Source organism: Microtus oregoni, unplaced genomic scaffold (assembly GCF_018167655.1).
Source record: "Microtus oregoni isolate MIOR12 unplaced genomic scaffold, Mior012 000012F_ref0000307, whole genome shotgun sequence".
Lineage (NCBI taxonomy): Eukaryota > Metazoa > Chordata > Mammalia > Rodentia > Cricetidae > Microtus > Microtus oregoni.
In genome coordinates, this window is record NW_024543071.1 from 44,365,369 (window position 1) to 44,378,717 (window position 13,349).

Here is a 13,349-nt window from a genome sequence, read left to right on the forward strand (position 1 = left end):
TTATAGTATGTTTTATGTTTATTATCTCTTCTTTCCATAGCCATTCAAATGTAATCTGTGGTAAGAAGAGGACCAGAACCCTAAATACATTGTGATATCTTTACATGCTTATAATTTGCTCACTTTCTTAGAAATTGTCCCTGGATCTCCTTGCTACCTACCATGTTACGTCAAATTCAGTCTCTGGTGTATGTCATTGAAGGCCTCCTAGTCAGAGCCCAGTAGACTGCTTCTGCACCCTTTTGCACTGGTTTTTGCTGCATGTATCCTGTATTCTAGCATAATGGTTTCAGTTGTACCTATACATTAGAATTACACAGGGAATTTTTAAAGAGAGCACTCATTCCCAGGTCCTACTCTTAGAGATTTTGAGCTAATATATCTGGGGTGAGGTCTGGTTTGTGAAATCACTAACTAGCTGTTTCCTGAGAATATTGTCTACTATGAGAGCTTTTAGGGTTCCATAGTCAAGGAGGTTTCAGTAGTATTGCTTTTTGTGTATTTCATTCCAAAAATATTAAGCTAAACTACCAAATGAGATGCTTTGAGGTGTCTGGTAGGAAAGAAAGCTGTATTTAGTTTTGTTTAGGCAGAGAGAGGCCATCTGGGCAGAAAACACTTTGCATATGTATTTGTTAATAACTTCTGCAAGGTGTGGTATAGAACCTGTTTTGGAAGATGATATTATGGGTCATGTTTCTGTTTCAAAATCACTTCCTTTTGTCCTTTTCTGATTATCCTATCCAAACCAGGCACACCCTTTTCAATACTTGAAATTCTCTCTTGTATGTCTGTGTACTAATGTTTGTCTCTATCCTTATGCTTTGACCTTCAGAACAGTAGGGATTATCTTATTCACTTCACCCATATCTCCACTCAGCACCTAAGAGTTCTCACAATAATAAGTAGACAGTTAATATATATTCATTGAATGAGTAAAAAGGTAGTAATGTATTCATGGTTTAGGCCTTTTTACTAAGGTGCATGTCTTTAAATATCATAAATGCATTATATAATTTAAAAGTAACTTGAAATACAGTTAGCACTCTTTGTTCACAGTTCCATTTATGTATGTTCAACTAAATGTAGATTCAGTGTATTTGGGAGAAATGTGCCTGTACTAAGCACGCTTGTCCATCGTTATTTCCTAAACAGTAAAGTGTATTTTATATATAAAGTATCTACATTTTGTTAGGTGTTATGTATGGGTTTTATTCAAATCCCTTGCCATTTTATGAATAATAAGCATCTTCAGATTAGATGTCTGGGGGCTTTCATCACAAATCTTTCATGGATAGAGGGGTGATTGTGTATTCTAAAAGTAACTTAGATTATAAAAGCACAAATAGACAGTAGCTTTTACTTTTCTTAAATTCCCTCGTGGAGTATGTAACACCCACCCACCCACCTTGTAATAGTAGCTAGAAGCCACACTTCAGGGAACGTTTGTGGGTTTTATAGTTACTGGGTCAGGTGCATCTCAATCTGTTGTATGGATCTTTTCTTTTTGCTGCTTAATTTTTGGGCCAGTCTGTCCCAGATGGCTTGCTTCCCTCAGGGGAAAGGTATGGATCAGCCTGAGCTGTTGAAAGAAGCTTGGATGTGGAGTCAGTTTGTGAGAGGCCCTTTTGGGTGAAATATACCACTCAAACAACAAAAATTAGGCAATATACTTGTTTTCTCTTGGCAAACAAAAAAAAAAAATCTAATTTTTTAAAGCCTTGAACAAGAGTGTATTGAAACAGGTTTGACATGTGCATCAGGACCTTGTTTTGGGAACCAGAAAGTAGAATTCCGGGTGAGTTTACCTGATGCTCAGGGCTCATGCAACAAGGAACACTGAAGCAATTCCTGGCCTTATTAAGGAGGCACGTGTTCTCTGGAGGTATTGTGCTACAGCAGTGTCCATGGCTCCTCTGGCCTGGCTCTCATAGTCTATTTTGAACAGTGTCTTAATAGGTATGAGGTGGGTATGAATACACCGTAGCATGTGTAGTTCTCATGACCCACTATACATTGATATATTAGGAGCTGTTCTTTTATGTCCTCTGAGCCCCGTGATGCTGCAGCATGACTCAGGCCTTTCTGTGACTGTTCTAACCAAATCGGTTTATTCCAGGTACTAGTCTAGAATTTATTCTGAACTCTGAATACAAAATGCTCTCCTAGTGTATTCTCTAGCAGATGTACTGAATGCCAAAGGCTCAGATGATCAGAAATCTGCTACAAGCAATATTAGAAGGAGGCTAAGATACAGCTGCATTCTGTCTCTTAATAATCTTTTACATCACGTATCCTGCCAAGAATTCAGAATGGAAGCTTTAATCATTGACTCACCATTCAGAAGTCACTCCGAATGAATTTGCAATTTTTTCTTATTGTCCAATGAGAATATATGTCTTATTCTTTTTAAATAGCTTGATTTCCTAAATGTCAGAAAAGATATGTTCCAGGAAGCTACGCAAACCAAATTAGAATGTGTGTAGGTCTTCTAGATGAATAGTCCTTTATGGTTGGTATATTGATGTATTCCAGCTCTTCTGTAACAGTTCTTGCATGCCTACAAAAAATTAAGAAATTCCAATTGCTTGGCCTGGATTATATACTTCATTTACAAAATGATACATTAAATGTTTTGTGTATTCCAGACACATGGGATGTCCTTGTTGACAGCATGGCTTATATTCATTAAAACTCTGCTATTCTGCATAAGGTCTGCCTTTTTTATGGGTCAGCAGAGTCTCTCAGCATCACCTTGGAGTTTGTCAACTCCATCTGCTTTATACCAAGATTCCTAGGCAATTGGTAAACAGATAATTCTGGCTAATGGCAGATGCTGGCGGCACACAAGGCTGGAGTGGGTCAGTGAGTATCTGGCCAAATAGGGACAAATCACAACTTTGATATTGGTCAGACTGGGTACTCATCATTGTGGGTAAGCACTCAAAGATGAAAGGATGTTTTGACGGTGATAGCTGTAAATATTTGAAATATCAGGTAACTAGGGGGAGCATAAAGACATAAAAGATTTTGCTAATGTTGGGAAAAAGAGAAGAAAATAAATACTCAGGAATATAGCCATAAATGGAGAACTGTTGAATGATGGTAGCAAGAAGCAAACAGAAAAAGGTCTAAACCTAACCAAGGTGTTGTCCAACCTTTCAGCATCAAAACATGATCTTATCTGTAAATGTGTTGGGCTTCATTCATAGCTGTCTTAGGGTATGTGTGGTCTGTGGCCTCCAGGTTTGATCTTCCTGGATTTGACCAGGCAGAAATGACCTAATCATCTGGCATGATTTTTCCTAAGAGATGGCTTGTTGCTTTGATGGATATAGTCCAGGCATCCCTGTGAGACCTTGATAAGGAAAGGACCATGAGTTGGTTTTATTTATGCCAGGATCCAAATTTTTTTACTTTTGGGTATTTCTCAAAGTCATTTTGGACAGAACCAGTCCTGTGGGAGAAAATCAAAGTATATTATTTGCATTTGTTGTCACCAAGAGTATTCATTCATCCCTGTGTCTAGGAGTGAAAATGAACAATTGTAAATTAGAGTTCAAATGCCCAGTACATTTATAGAGGGAAAAGGAACAAAGTAGCTGACATTACTTGCTGTGATACAGAAAAGTATTGGAGAAGCATTTCAGAACTTGGTGAACACAGGTAGTGAGGTTCTCAACCAGCACCACCCTGTTCTCTGAAAACTGAGGTTAAAGTCACCACAGAAGCTAATTTTCCTTGCCTGCTGAACCCCACTTTTCCCTCTCATCCTTTTTTCTTTATTTCCTGCCCTTCCTCTCTGAGGGCCTGAGCATAACTGAAAACATTGTTTTTTCAGGCTTGAGAACCGCAGTGATTTGACTTTGTATGACTTACTGAATGTCAGGCACAAGGATCATTAATCTTTCCCTGTATAATATAGCATTCTTTTGATCCCTCTTAATGCTGAGGCAGTATTAAATATAATATCATAGTATCAAAGTACGGGTAATGTGGTAATAGGCGACTATCTAAGGTTTCCTTTAAAGAAGTACTTTTAGAAAGCTCAAGGTAAGAAAGAAAGGAAGGAAGAAGGAGGAGCACAATTTAATACTTGTAAAAGGTTTTCATAAGACTATTAGGGACAGGTTTAAATAGCTTCATGAGATGTAAAGGCACGGTTATCTCTGAAATGCATTGTCCTGCATATCGCTGCATGAGCACCACCAATAGTACCATGAATCTTGTTAGGACAAATGGGTTACTTGAAAGTGTCCAATTAGCCAAGTTGTGCATTGGCTCTTGATAGCACACTTCACCGTGCAGTAACATGGCTTGAAAGTGAGTTTAAAACACAACCAGGATGACATTGCTTTAGTGATACTGTCAATAGAGACGTTGTTTCAGTGTAACTCAATGAGAGAGAAGCATGGAGAAGTTAAAAAATAAAGTGTAATTGACATTTTCATATTGTTCAGTATAATATGCATTGAGCACCCACAGACAGTTCCTCTTGTTGGAGGAAGTGGGGTATCCTTTAAAAACAGTCTTATTCAGCCTGGTCTATGTAGTGAATTCCATGCTAGCCAGGGATAAGTAATGAGACCCTGCCCCCAAAATCCTATATAAATGAATAAATAAATAGGTAGATAGATAAGTTAAATTTATAAAGGCCTTATTTGCAAAAAAATAATCTTTTCCATGCTATAAGATACTTAATAAATTTTTTAACTTGCCTGTGTATAAGAGTTAAAGTGAGTTACTTGAAATTTCCTGTTTCCCCCATCATTATGACTGGTGACACTTCTGTCCCATTCTTCAGCTCTTCTCTAGAGTTAGCATAACGGCACACAGTACCAGGTGATGAGTGCATGCAAAGTCAGGGTTTTTTTTTTTTTTAATAGGATGTCTTTTTTGTTGTCACTTTTTCTCTAAGGTATTTTGTCAAAACCAAATGGCTTTGTTTGGTTGTTTGGTTGTTTGTTTTTTGAGTAGGGAAGATTGTCATTTTTATTGAATCTATTTATTGGAATAGACACAAAGGTAGAAAATAAAAAGAAATAGAATCGTGGTGAATTGAGTGTGGGAAAATATGTTCAACTTTTTTATTAAAAATTTGAAGGAAATTTTATTTATATGGGCCCTATATATGTATGCATATATGTGTGCAAGTGCCAATGTGTATAAAAGGGGTATCTGATCGTTTTGAACTGGACTTAAAAGGCCCATGTCACCTTCCAGATGTGGGTGTGGGAATGGAACTCTGGTATTCAGCGGTTTTAATGGATGAGCCATTTCACCAGCACCATCAACTGCTTTTCTTAAATGTCTATCTTTATGAATAGGGAAGATGTAATAGAAGCATCAAATGTTTACTTGTCAGTGTATGAGGGTTCTTTTTGGTCATTTTTTGACATGAACAATTGTCCTTTTATTAGGTGATTAGGCATATCATGGATATTAAAGGCAGTAGTTATGCAATGCCCTGTAAAGCATCAAATGCTATAACAACTGAGTAATTCTAACAACGAGCAGTATTTCAGCATCTTTGCCTTTTTTCAATGGGTTATCTGTGAATGCATTGCTCAGGGATGCATGACCCACATCACCTATAAATTTGATTGGAAGCCAAAGAACTGGCATAGTCTGATGGATAGCAGATTAGAGCCCTGATTAACCATGTGATTCAAAGACTGGAAATATATTGTCTAAGCCAGATTCATCAGATGCAATCAGAATTTCAAGTGGTCAGATGCAATTCAAATGTGTATTGTGGCTTTTCCTGCTAAGTTGTCTTTTTCCCTCTTTCCCCAAAGCTGAAAAATACTTCTTTGATGAATCTGCTTCTTACCCTAAAGCTGTCTGTCTGTTATTCATCAGAAAGCAGGTCGCAGTTCAGTGAGCAGAAGAAAAGATTTTAATAGAAGCTGTGCCAAGGGCTGTAATGCATCATTTTAGGGCCCTAATTACATTACAATGACAAATATCAATGGTGACAACAGCAATAACCTACATCCTTTAATGGCTGTGCTAGAAAAGGAGTTTGGGCCCCACGCCATTAGATTAGACTCAGTTTCAAAACATAGGCCATTAGAAGTGTGTGTCCACAGTATTACTGGTTGATCGCTGAAGCCCAGTGGAAACGCCTGAAAATAAATGATGCCTCCCCAAAGCTTGGTCCAGTGGGACAAAAGAGGTGAAATTAGATGACCATGGAAGCCGCAGTGTTTCCGAGGCAACTTTAGCTTTCAAAGTGAGGAATGGCCTGCTTAATTGTATGAAATCACACAGACATACCCCACCCCCTTGCTGCCAATTAGCCTGTCCATGAAAATTTATTGGCATGACAGCGTAAAGAAATTAAGAAGTCTTTTAAACAAAAGGAGACCTTTAAAGAAAACTTTGAAGATTTTACTCTTGTTTTTCTGTTGATGTGTGTTAACATACATAATTTTTAGTATTAAGACTTTTTTCTTTTTATTTTGGCATTGTTTTGTTTTTGTTTTTGCCTTAAATAGATGCTTGGACCTAAAATAGCTTATTGAGGTGCCAAATGTCTCTTATTTTTTTATTTGACCAGATGAATGAGTTTCCTGCCTACATTATGTAGGCAAATTAAAGAACTCAGTTTTCCTACATGCCCACATACTTTTTTTCAACCCTTCTAGCAAGGGACTATTTTATTTATGTAAACAACATAATGAGGAAAATATGCTTGGCAGATGGTTCTGAGCATAAGAATCATCAGTTTGGTCTGCCCTAAAGTCTCATTATCTTTTATTCCTACCCCCACCTCTCCCTACAAAAAGCCTAACCACCAAATGCCTTTGAGACACTGAGCATTCAGCCTCCTGAATGCTGTTCTGTTTTCTTAACTTACCTTAGAATTTAACTCCATCACCACTGTGGAATGTGCATCCAGGTGGAGAGGGGTTTGGTGTTTCCCATTGCAGCCTTTCATGGTGGTTTAAGCATTCTTAAAGGATGGCTAAATGATCCGTGGGGCCAGGGCAGTAAATTAAATCAGGGCAGCACAGTGGAGCCTTCGTCACTGCTGTTCAGTGGTTCTGGGCTTTGTCTTTCTCCTTAAATACAGGCTGTAATGGAAAGCCTACATTGGAGACTTCATGGTGAATTTTTGTTTTGGGTTAGCTGATGAAGTTTTTAAGGTGCTGGCATTTAAGTAATTGCCTAGCTACAAAGTTAAAAGGGTTGCTGCGAAAACAAGGAAGCCTGGATTGCATAAGTAGTGTTGCTGTTCTATAATGACTTAGCAAGAAAAAGAACATTTGTGTGCTTTCATAAAAATGACTGATTCTGGATGAAATTTATTTTAAGAATGTCTCAGGAATAGTAATTGCTTTACATTTTCTGTCTTTTAACATTTCTTAGCTTCCCCCTTTCACCACCCCGTCATTAAAATATGAGCAATTTTGTATGCACATATGTGCATATATTAAAAGCTGTCTGCTTATCATAAAGTGTCTAAATGCCATCTGAAGATTCATACTAAGGTGAACATCAGTAAAGTTTGAGCAGGTTTTTAAAGAAAACATGTAACAGCATGTTTTTTCTTTATTGCTTTAAAACCCCCAGAGTTCCAAGGCAGAATTGTGTGTACAAGGCAAATATATTTTGTCCCTGTATTTTTAAAGAATAGTTTCTATAGTCTAACTTTGTTAAAACTTTTGCATATCTATAGAAAAGTGATAATGAAGATAAGTCTTCAGACTCATTGTTCTGTCAAATGTATTAAGACTGTAGCTTGTTCTAAACTACACACTAAAAACCCTGGCTGACAGATATGGAATCCTTTACTGTTTGAAAATACCCTGCTACCCAGTCATTAATAATTACATTAGTTTACTTGATTACTGCTATTCTCTCCCTTCCCCCTTCCCCCCAGGAGATTGGGAACTAAGTATAAAAATCCCACTAAGTGTTGACAGTCAAAGACTGCCAGGTGTGGCAACACATGCTTAAGATTCAAGCACTCTGAAGGTTGAGGCTCTCAGTCGTTAAGTTCAATTTTGCTTGAACTTAAGAGAGGGTAGGGAAGAGAGAGAACAACTGTGGAAGTCTAATCATTTGGTTATGGAAACAGTTGTGATATCTAGAAGAAAATGTGTCATCCGCATTAAATAAAGACTAGGGGTTTTAAGAACCATTAGATTGGGCAAGGGTCCTTCTGATGAAAGCTTTAGAAAACTGGTTTCTAGTCATGGAGATTAAATTCATTTTTTATTACTCTGGTGCTTGAAGATTAAATTTTAAGCTGAATGCTATTTAATAAATCCTACTGCTAATGTGGCTCTGTTGTCACTGCATCCTTTTAATGGGCTTGCTAAGAAGGTAGTTTTCCTCTTCCATTGACACCGTCAACCAGAGGACAAGAGTCTTTTAATATCATCCGGTTAATATTTTGGGGAATCTATAACCAGCTGACTGTTCTTCCTATTGTGTTTCTCTCTTTTTTGCAGGCAGAGATTGTGAAACGACTAAATGCTATCTGTGCACAGGTCATTCCTTTCCTGTCCCAAGAGGTAAGATAGTTGATCTGATGGTTAGAAGTTGTTGCCATTTTATTGATTTTTACAGTTAAGGGATTTAGACATGATTCTGGCCTTGCCATTTTCTTTCTTTTTTTTTCTTTTTTTCCTTATCATTTTCTTGATGTTTGTATTTCACATTTTTAAGATGTAGTGTTCTCATTCCAACTTTTGAACCTTATTAATGTCCAGTGTAACATAATTTAAATGTATTTAATGATAGAATATATCTGTTAAGTAAAATTTAATTGCTAAAATATTTTTGTTGCCATTATTAAAAGTAGTATTGCTCAGGATTATGCCTGTTTGCTGTAATGACATCTAATTGCAGAAGTGGTAATATTGCCACCAAGACAAGAACTTGATCTCTACATCTGTCATTGAGCATTGAGACTTAACAAGAGCTTCACCTAACGGGAATTTTGGCTTCTGCCTATTAAAAGTTATTTTAAGTTAATGATTAATCCTTTTATGTTGTCTATGTATTTAGAACAGACATCCAAGATAAATTCAGTGTACTCATTTCTGTGTCACTTTAGGCTTTGCTGATAGGAGCCTCTTTGTGGACCAATGCCTGGCATGTGGCTCACTTGCTTTGCTTACTACCAAGGAAAGTGTATACTGTCAAAAATTTATGTAGGTGTGAAGGAGGGTCTACCTTTCTAGTTCTTGGTGGTTTCTTTGTATCCCCCCCCCCTTTTTTTTTACTTTGCTTATTTCTTGCTTTGGTTAGGTAGAAAGTTTAAATGATAATACTAGAAAGGGAGAGTTTTGCTTTTGGATTATTAAATTCTTTATTTGCTCTGGTATGATCAGCTGTAAGAAGGATGAACTATTTCTAAAGTCTTGGGACCACAGGCTTGGTACTTCGTTTTCGCATAGAGAAGGCACTTTCCTCTCACTCTTTTTAGTTACTGTGTTCTGTCACTGCCATTCAAAATAGCTATTTACACATTTGTCTAACAATGCATGTGCTGGGGTTAGACACAAACCAGAATTTGAGTTTGTATATTGAGTTTGTGGATTTCTGTCTGGCATATTTTGTCCAAACCAGGATTTGATTTGCATAACTATTCTGTTGAAGAAGGGCACACTCTGTTCACAAACCTTGCTACTTCCTAATTCACATGCTGTTTTCCCCTTCTATCTATGACCACTAAACATCATTATCCTCATTTACCTATTTTTAACGTAGTATTTACCTGTGACTGGATTAGATGTGTTTTAACTAAGTGTCAAAGAGCATATTTGCATTTCTTTCTTTTTTAAAATATTTATCTTTATGTTTGTGTGCCTCTGTGCATGTGTGCTGCACATGTACCTGGTGCCTGCAGAGGCCAAAAGGAAGCAGTAGATCCCTACAAATGGAGTTACAGATGACTATAAGCCAACAAGGGAGTGCTGGACACAGAACTTAGTTCCTCTGCCAGAGAAGCAAGTGTTCTCAACATTTAGCCATCTCTAGCTCATATTTTCATTTCTTTGGGGAGCTTGACTGTTCCAGGCCTCATCTAGATTTGATTGTCTCTTATTTTAAGAAGTTCTGCTTGTGGAGATAAAGAGTGAGAAGAATATGTGACCCTAAAACCAGGCTGAGGCGTGATGCTCAAAGGTAGAAAGGAAAAGTTAAAACTGTCCCTTGGGGTGGTGTTAATTTTTGGATCTCAGCAGATACAAACCACTCTATGCAATTACTAGGACAGGTTTGTCCATGTGGCATTTTTGCAGACTGTGGTTTATGGTCAGAAATGAAAGGTGGTCTTGGAGGTACTAATTTATTTTCCCACAAGAGTTATGTTGTTTGTATGAGCAGGCCCAGTAGGAGCAGAATGTGCAATGGTAGCAGCACTAAGCAAGACTGAAATTAATTGGTTGAGGATGTTGTACCCCATAGAGAAAAGCCTTGGGGGAGGTATTAACAACCTTTTCTTCTGCATTTGTCTGAAAGGGTAGACATCATTCTTTCAACATTAAACTATTTGTTTCCCTAAGGTTTGGCAGTTCTTGATTTCAGTCCTTAATATATATAATAATCCTACATCATGGTTTCCTAAATCCTAATTTTGTGTATATCTTTCTTTTACTCTTTCTGATTTTGTACAATGGAAGTATGTCTCTTAAAGTGTAAGCCACAAGTATGTTTGTTCTCATTGTTCAGGGTCTCATTTGTGTTTGAGGTTAAACATAGTCAACCTTGTATTTTAGGGTATTCTGTAAGCAGATACCTCATTTCCTCTCTGGGGCCAGATGGACCTTAATCTGGAGGGTGGGGAAGAGGCAGGCTATTAGAGAAAGAAGGATTCTATTTCCTGTCTCCTCAGTGGCAGGAAAATCACTCTTGCATGGCTACGGGTATCACTTGGTGCCAGGACTGAAGGCTCTTAATCTGATCTTTTAACACCAGCTTTCTGTGTGACAGTGTTGCTGCCAGGAAGGCAGCTGTGCCATTTGAATTTATTTTTAAATGTTTTTAGTGAAAAATTAAATGATTCTATCTGGGGGAAAAAAGGAAGGTGTTCCCTGGAGACTGCATAAGTTACAAGACAGTGTAGATGAAGGTGTTTGGAGTCTGACAGAAACAGGAGGTAAATTCTATACATCTAGAACGTCTGCCTTTAATTTAGTTCTGTATGTTAATTGATAGTGTATAGTTTTTTTCAAACTTACAAAAAATGTACTAATTAATTACAACTATTAAATTTGTTTAATTTTTAACTATAAAACCTTTTTATTTAAAAACCAAATTTTACCTCAAATATACTTAAAAGTTGATGTATATAGTCTTAAAATTACAGAAAGATTCTTTTCTAATATTTCCTTGCAGCATATAAAACTGGAGCTAATATACATAGTTACTACTAAAGTCCTAAATATTAGACAAAAATAGTACTATCTCTTGCTGTTAAAAATTAATAGTTGTCTATTACTTAGATTTTAGAATTTCATAGGACCCATAATACCAGAGTTCGGTAACCACGAACCATCATCTGATTGAACCTTTTCTTCACCCCTCTTTTGGCTATTAGACAGATTTGTACTCTGCTCTCAGATTTTTGTCCTCTTAAAATATATATCATGGTAATACCTGTGGAAGTTCTTTTTCATGTTGTCTCATTTTCAGGAAAGAAATTACAAGTAACCGCCTCCAAGCTGTCAGTTCTATAAAAAAGTGCCAGCTGTTGGCCGCCATACGTAGGTTGAGTCCTGACTTCCCAACTACAAATCACATGGCTTTGTCTAATCCAACCCAAGCTGCGTGGCCTTTAGCAAGTACTTTGCCTCTCTCAGCCTCAGTTTCCTCATCTGTGGACTAACGGGGCTCCACACTTGGGCATTTAGCACATGCACTTCCCGTGGGAATAGCCTGTAAGTTCTCTTTTGGGAAGGCCTGGAACTGCTTCTAAATCCTTTTGAATCATTGTGTTTTGCAAGCAAAGAATTGTTTCTCTTTTTACTTCTCTTTGTAAATTAAAACTATGCCCAAAGAATCTGAACTAGCTGGGCATATGGTTATTTTTCTTGAGCAATATCAGGATAGAGCCTATAGACCCTTAGTCTTTCTGGATCCTCAGTCACACTGAGGAATGCCAGCAAATGTTGTCTTGGTGTATGCTCTCCCATCCCACACCACCTCCCCCATCCAGCAGCTTGCATCTTTTAAGGCTACTCTGATGTAAATAGAAATCTATGTTTCACTGTTACATCTTGATAATAGGGGCAACATTTCTGCTAATGTGGGATTAAATCAAAGCTCTTCTACATTGACTTATGTTGGTAACGTTTTCTCTGTAAGCCTGTGCTCCTATTGAATGAGATTAATTCTGCCTTAAAATGTGTATTGTATGTATTGAAACTGAAATAGCATCTGGTATAGGAAGTACTTAGTTCCTCCTCTCCTAGTGTACTTTCAGGGAAATGGAATCTGTTTAGGTTCTAAGACATTTGGAAAAGAAGAAAAACTTAGGAAGAATTCAAAGAAATAGTTCAATGTGGTTCTCTAGGACTTACCACTCTAGCATCAAGCAGTCAGTTCTACAAAGATTAACTTTTCAGAAGGAAAAGAGTATTTTTGCCATTATTTTGACTTGTTAGATTTCAGGTGTTAAATATCAAACACCTAAATATTGAACCAAATTGGAGAGCAGTTGTGTTTTTGGTTTTGTGTGTGTGTGTGTGTGTGTGTGTGTGTAATATATATGTATGTATCCCTCCCTGTAAGGATTATTTAGAATCAAACAGTAGGTACTTCATGGTTCAAAGTGTTTTAAGACCTTTAAGAACTTCAGATTCCTAGTAGGTTATAGGTCTCTAACATTGTAGTTCAACTCTCTTCTCAGTAAATAGTTCCATTTTGCAAAAAGTTGTGTTGATAACAAGAGACAGATTTATGCAAAAGGATGCAGTGTGAGAAAAACCTGAGCTCAGCCAGACTATGGGCCAAATTTTGGCTCAGCCACTTTTACATCCTTTATGGTGTTGATGGTACAGTTCTCCGTTTTATGATAGGCTCCAGAGCTACCTTTGTAGCTTGTTAATAAGAATTGATAGGGCTGGAGAGATGGCTCAGTGGTTAAGAGAACTGGCTACTCTTCTGAAGGATCCGGCTTTGATTCCCAGCACTCACATGGCAGGTCACACCTGTCTATAAGTGCAGTTCCAGGACTTCTGATACCGTCATACAGACATACATACATGCAGGCAAAGCAATGAACATAAAATTAAAAACAGATTATAAAATATTAAGAATTGCTGATGATGTAAAAGACCTAACAGGATATTTGGATATTTTAATTTTAGAACTCAACTTACCTCACTGAT

General features: G+C 37.3%; 1 protein-coding gene across 11 annotated transcripts in view; it reads left to right on the forward strand.

Moving 5' to 3' along the window:
• Positions 1–13,349, forward strand: part of Tle4 (TLE family member 4, transcriptional corepressor) — a 134,858-nt gene that overhangs the window by 23,228 nt on the left and 98,281 nt on the right. For 7 of the 11 annotated variants that reach the window (XM_041660884.1, XM_041660882.1, XM_041660887.1 and 4 more), the window contains exon 5: positions 8,463–8,525. The exons of the other annotated variants lie outside the window; for them this stretch is intronic. In XM_041660884.1, the coding sequence (XP_041516818.1) occupies positions 8,463–8,525 (63 nt within the window). The remainder of the gene's footprint in view (positions 1–8,462; positions 8,526–13,349) is intronic. 11 annotated transcript variants of the gene reach the window in all.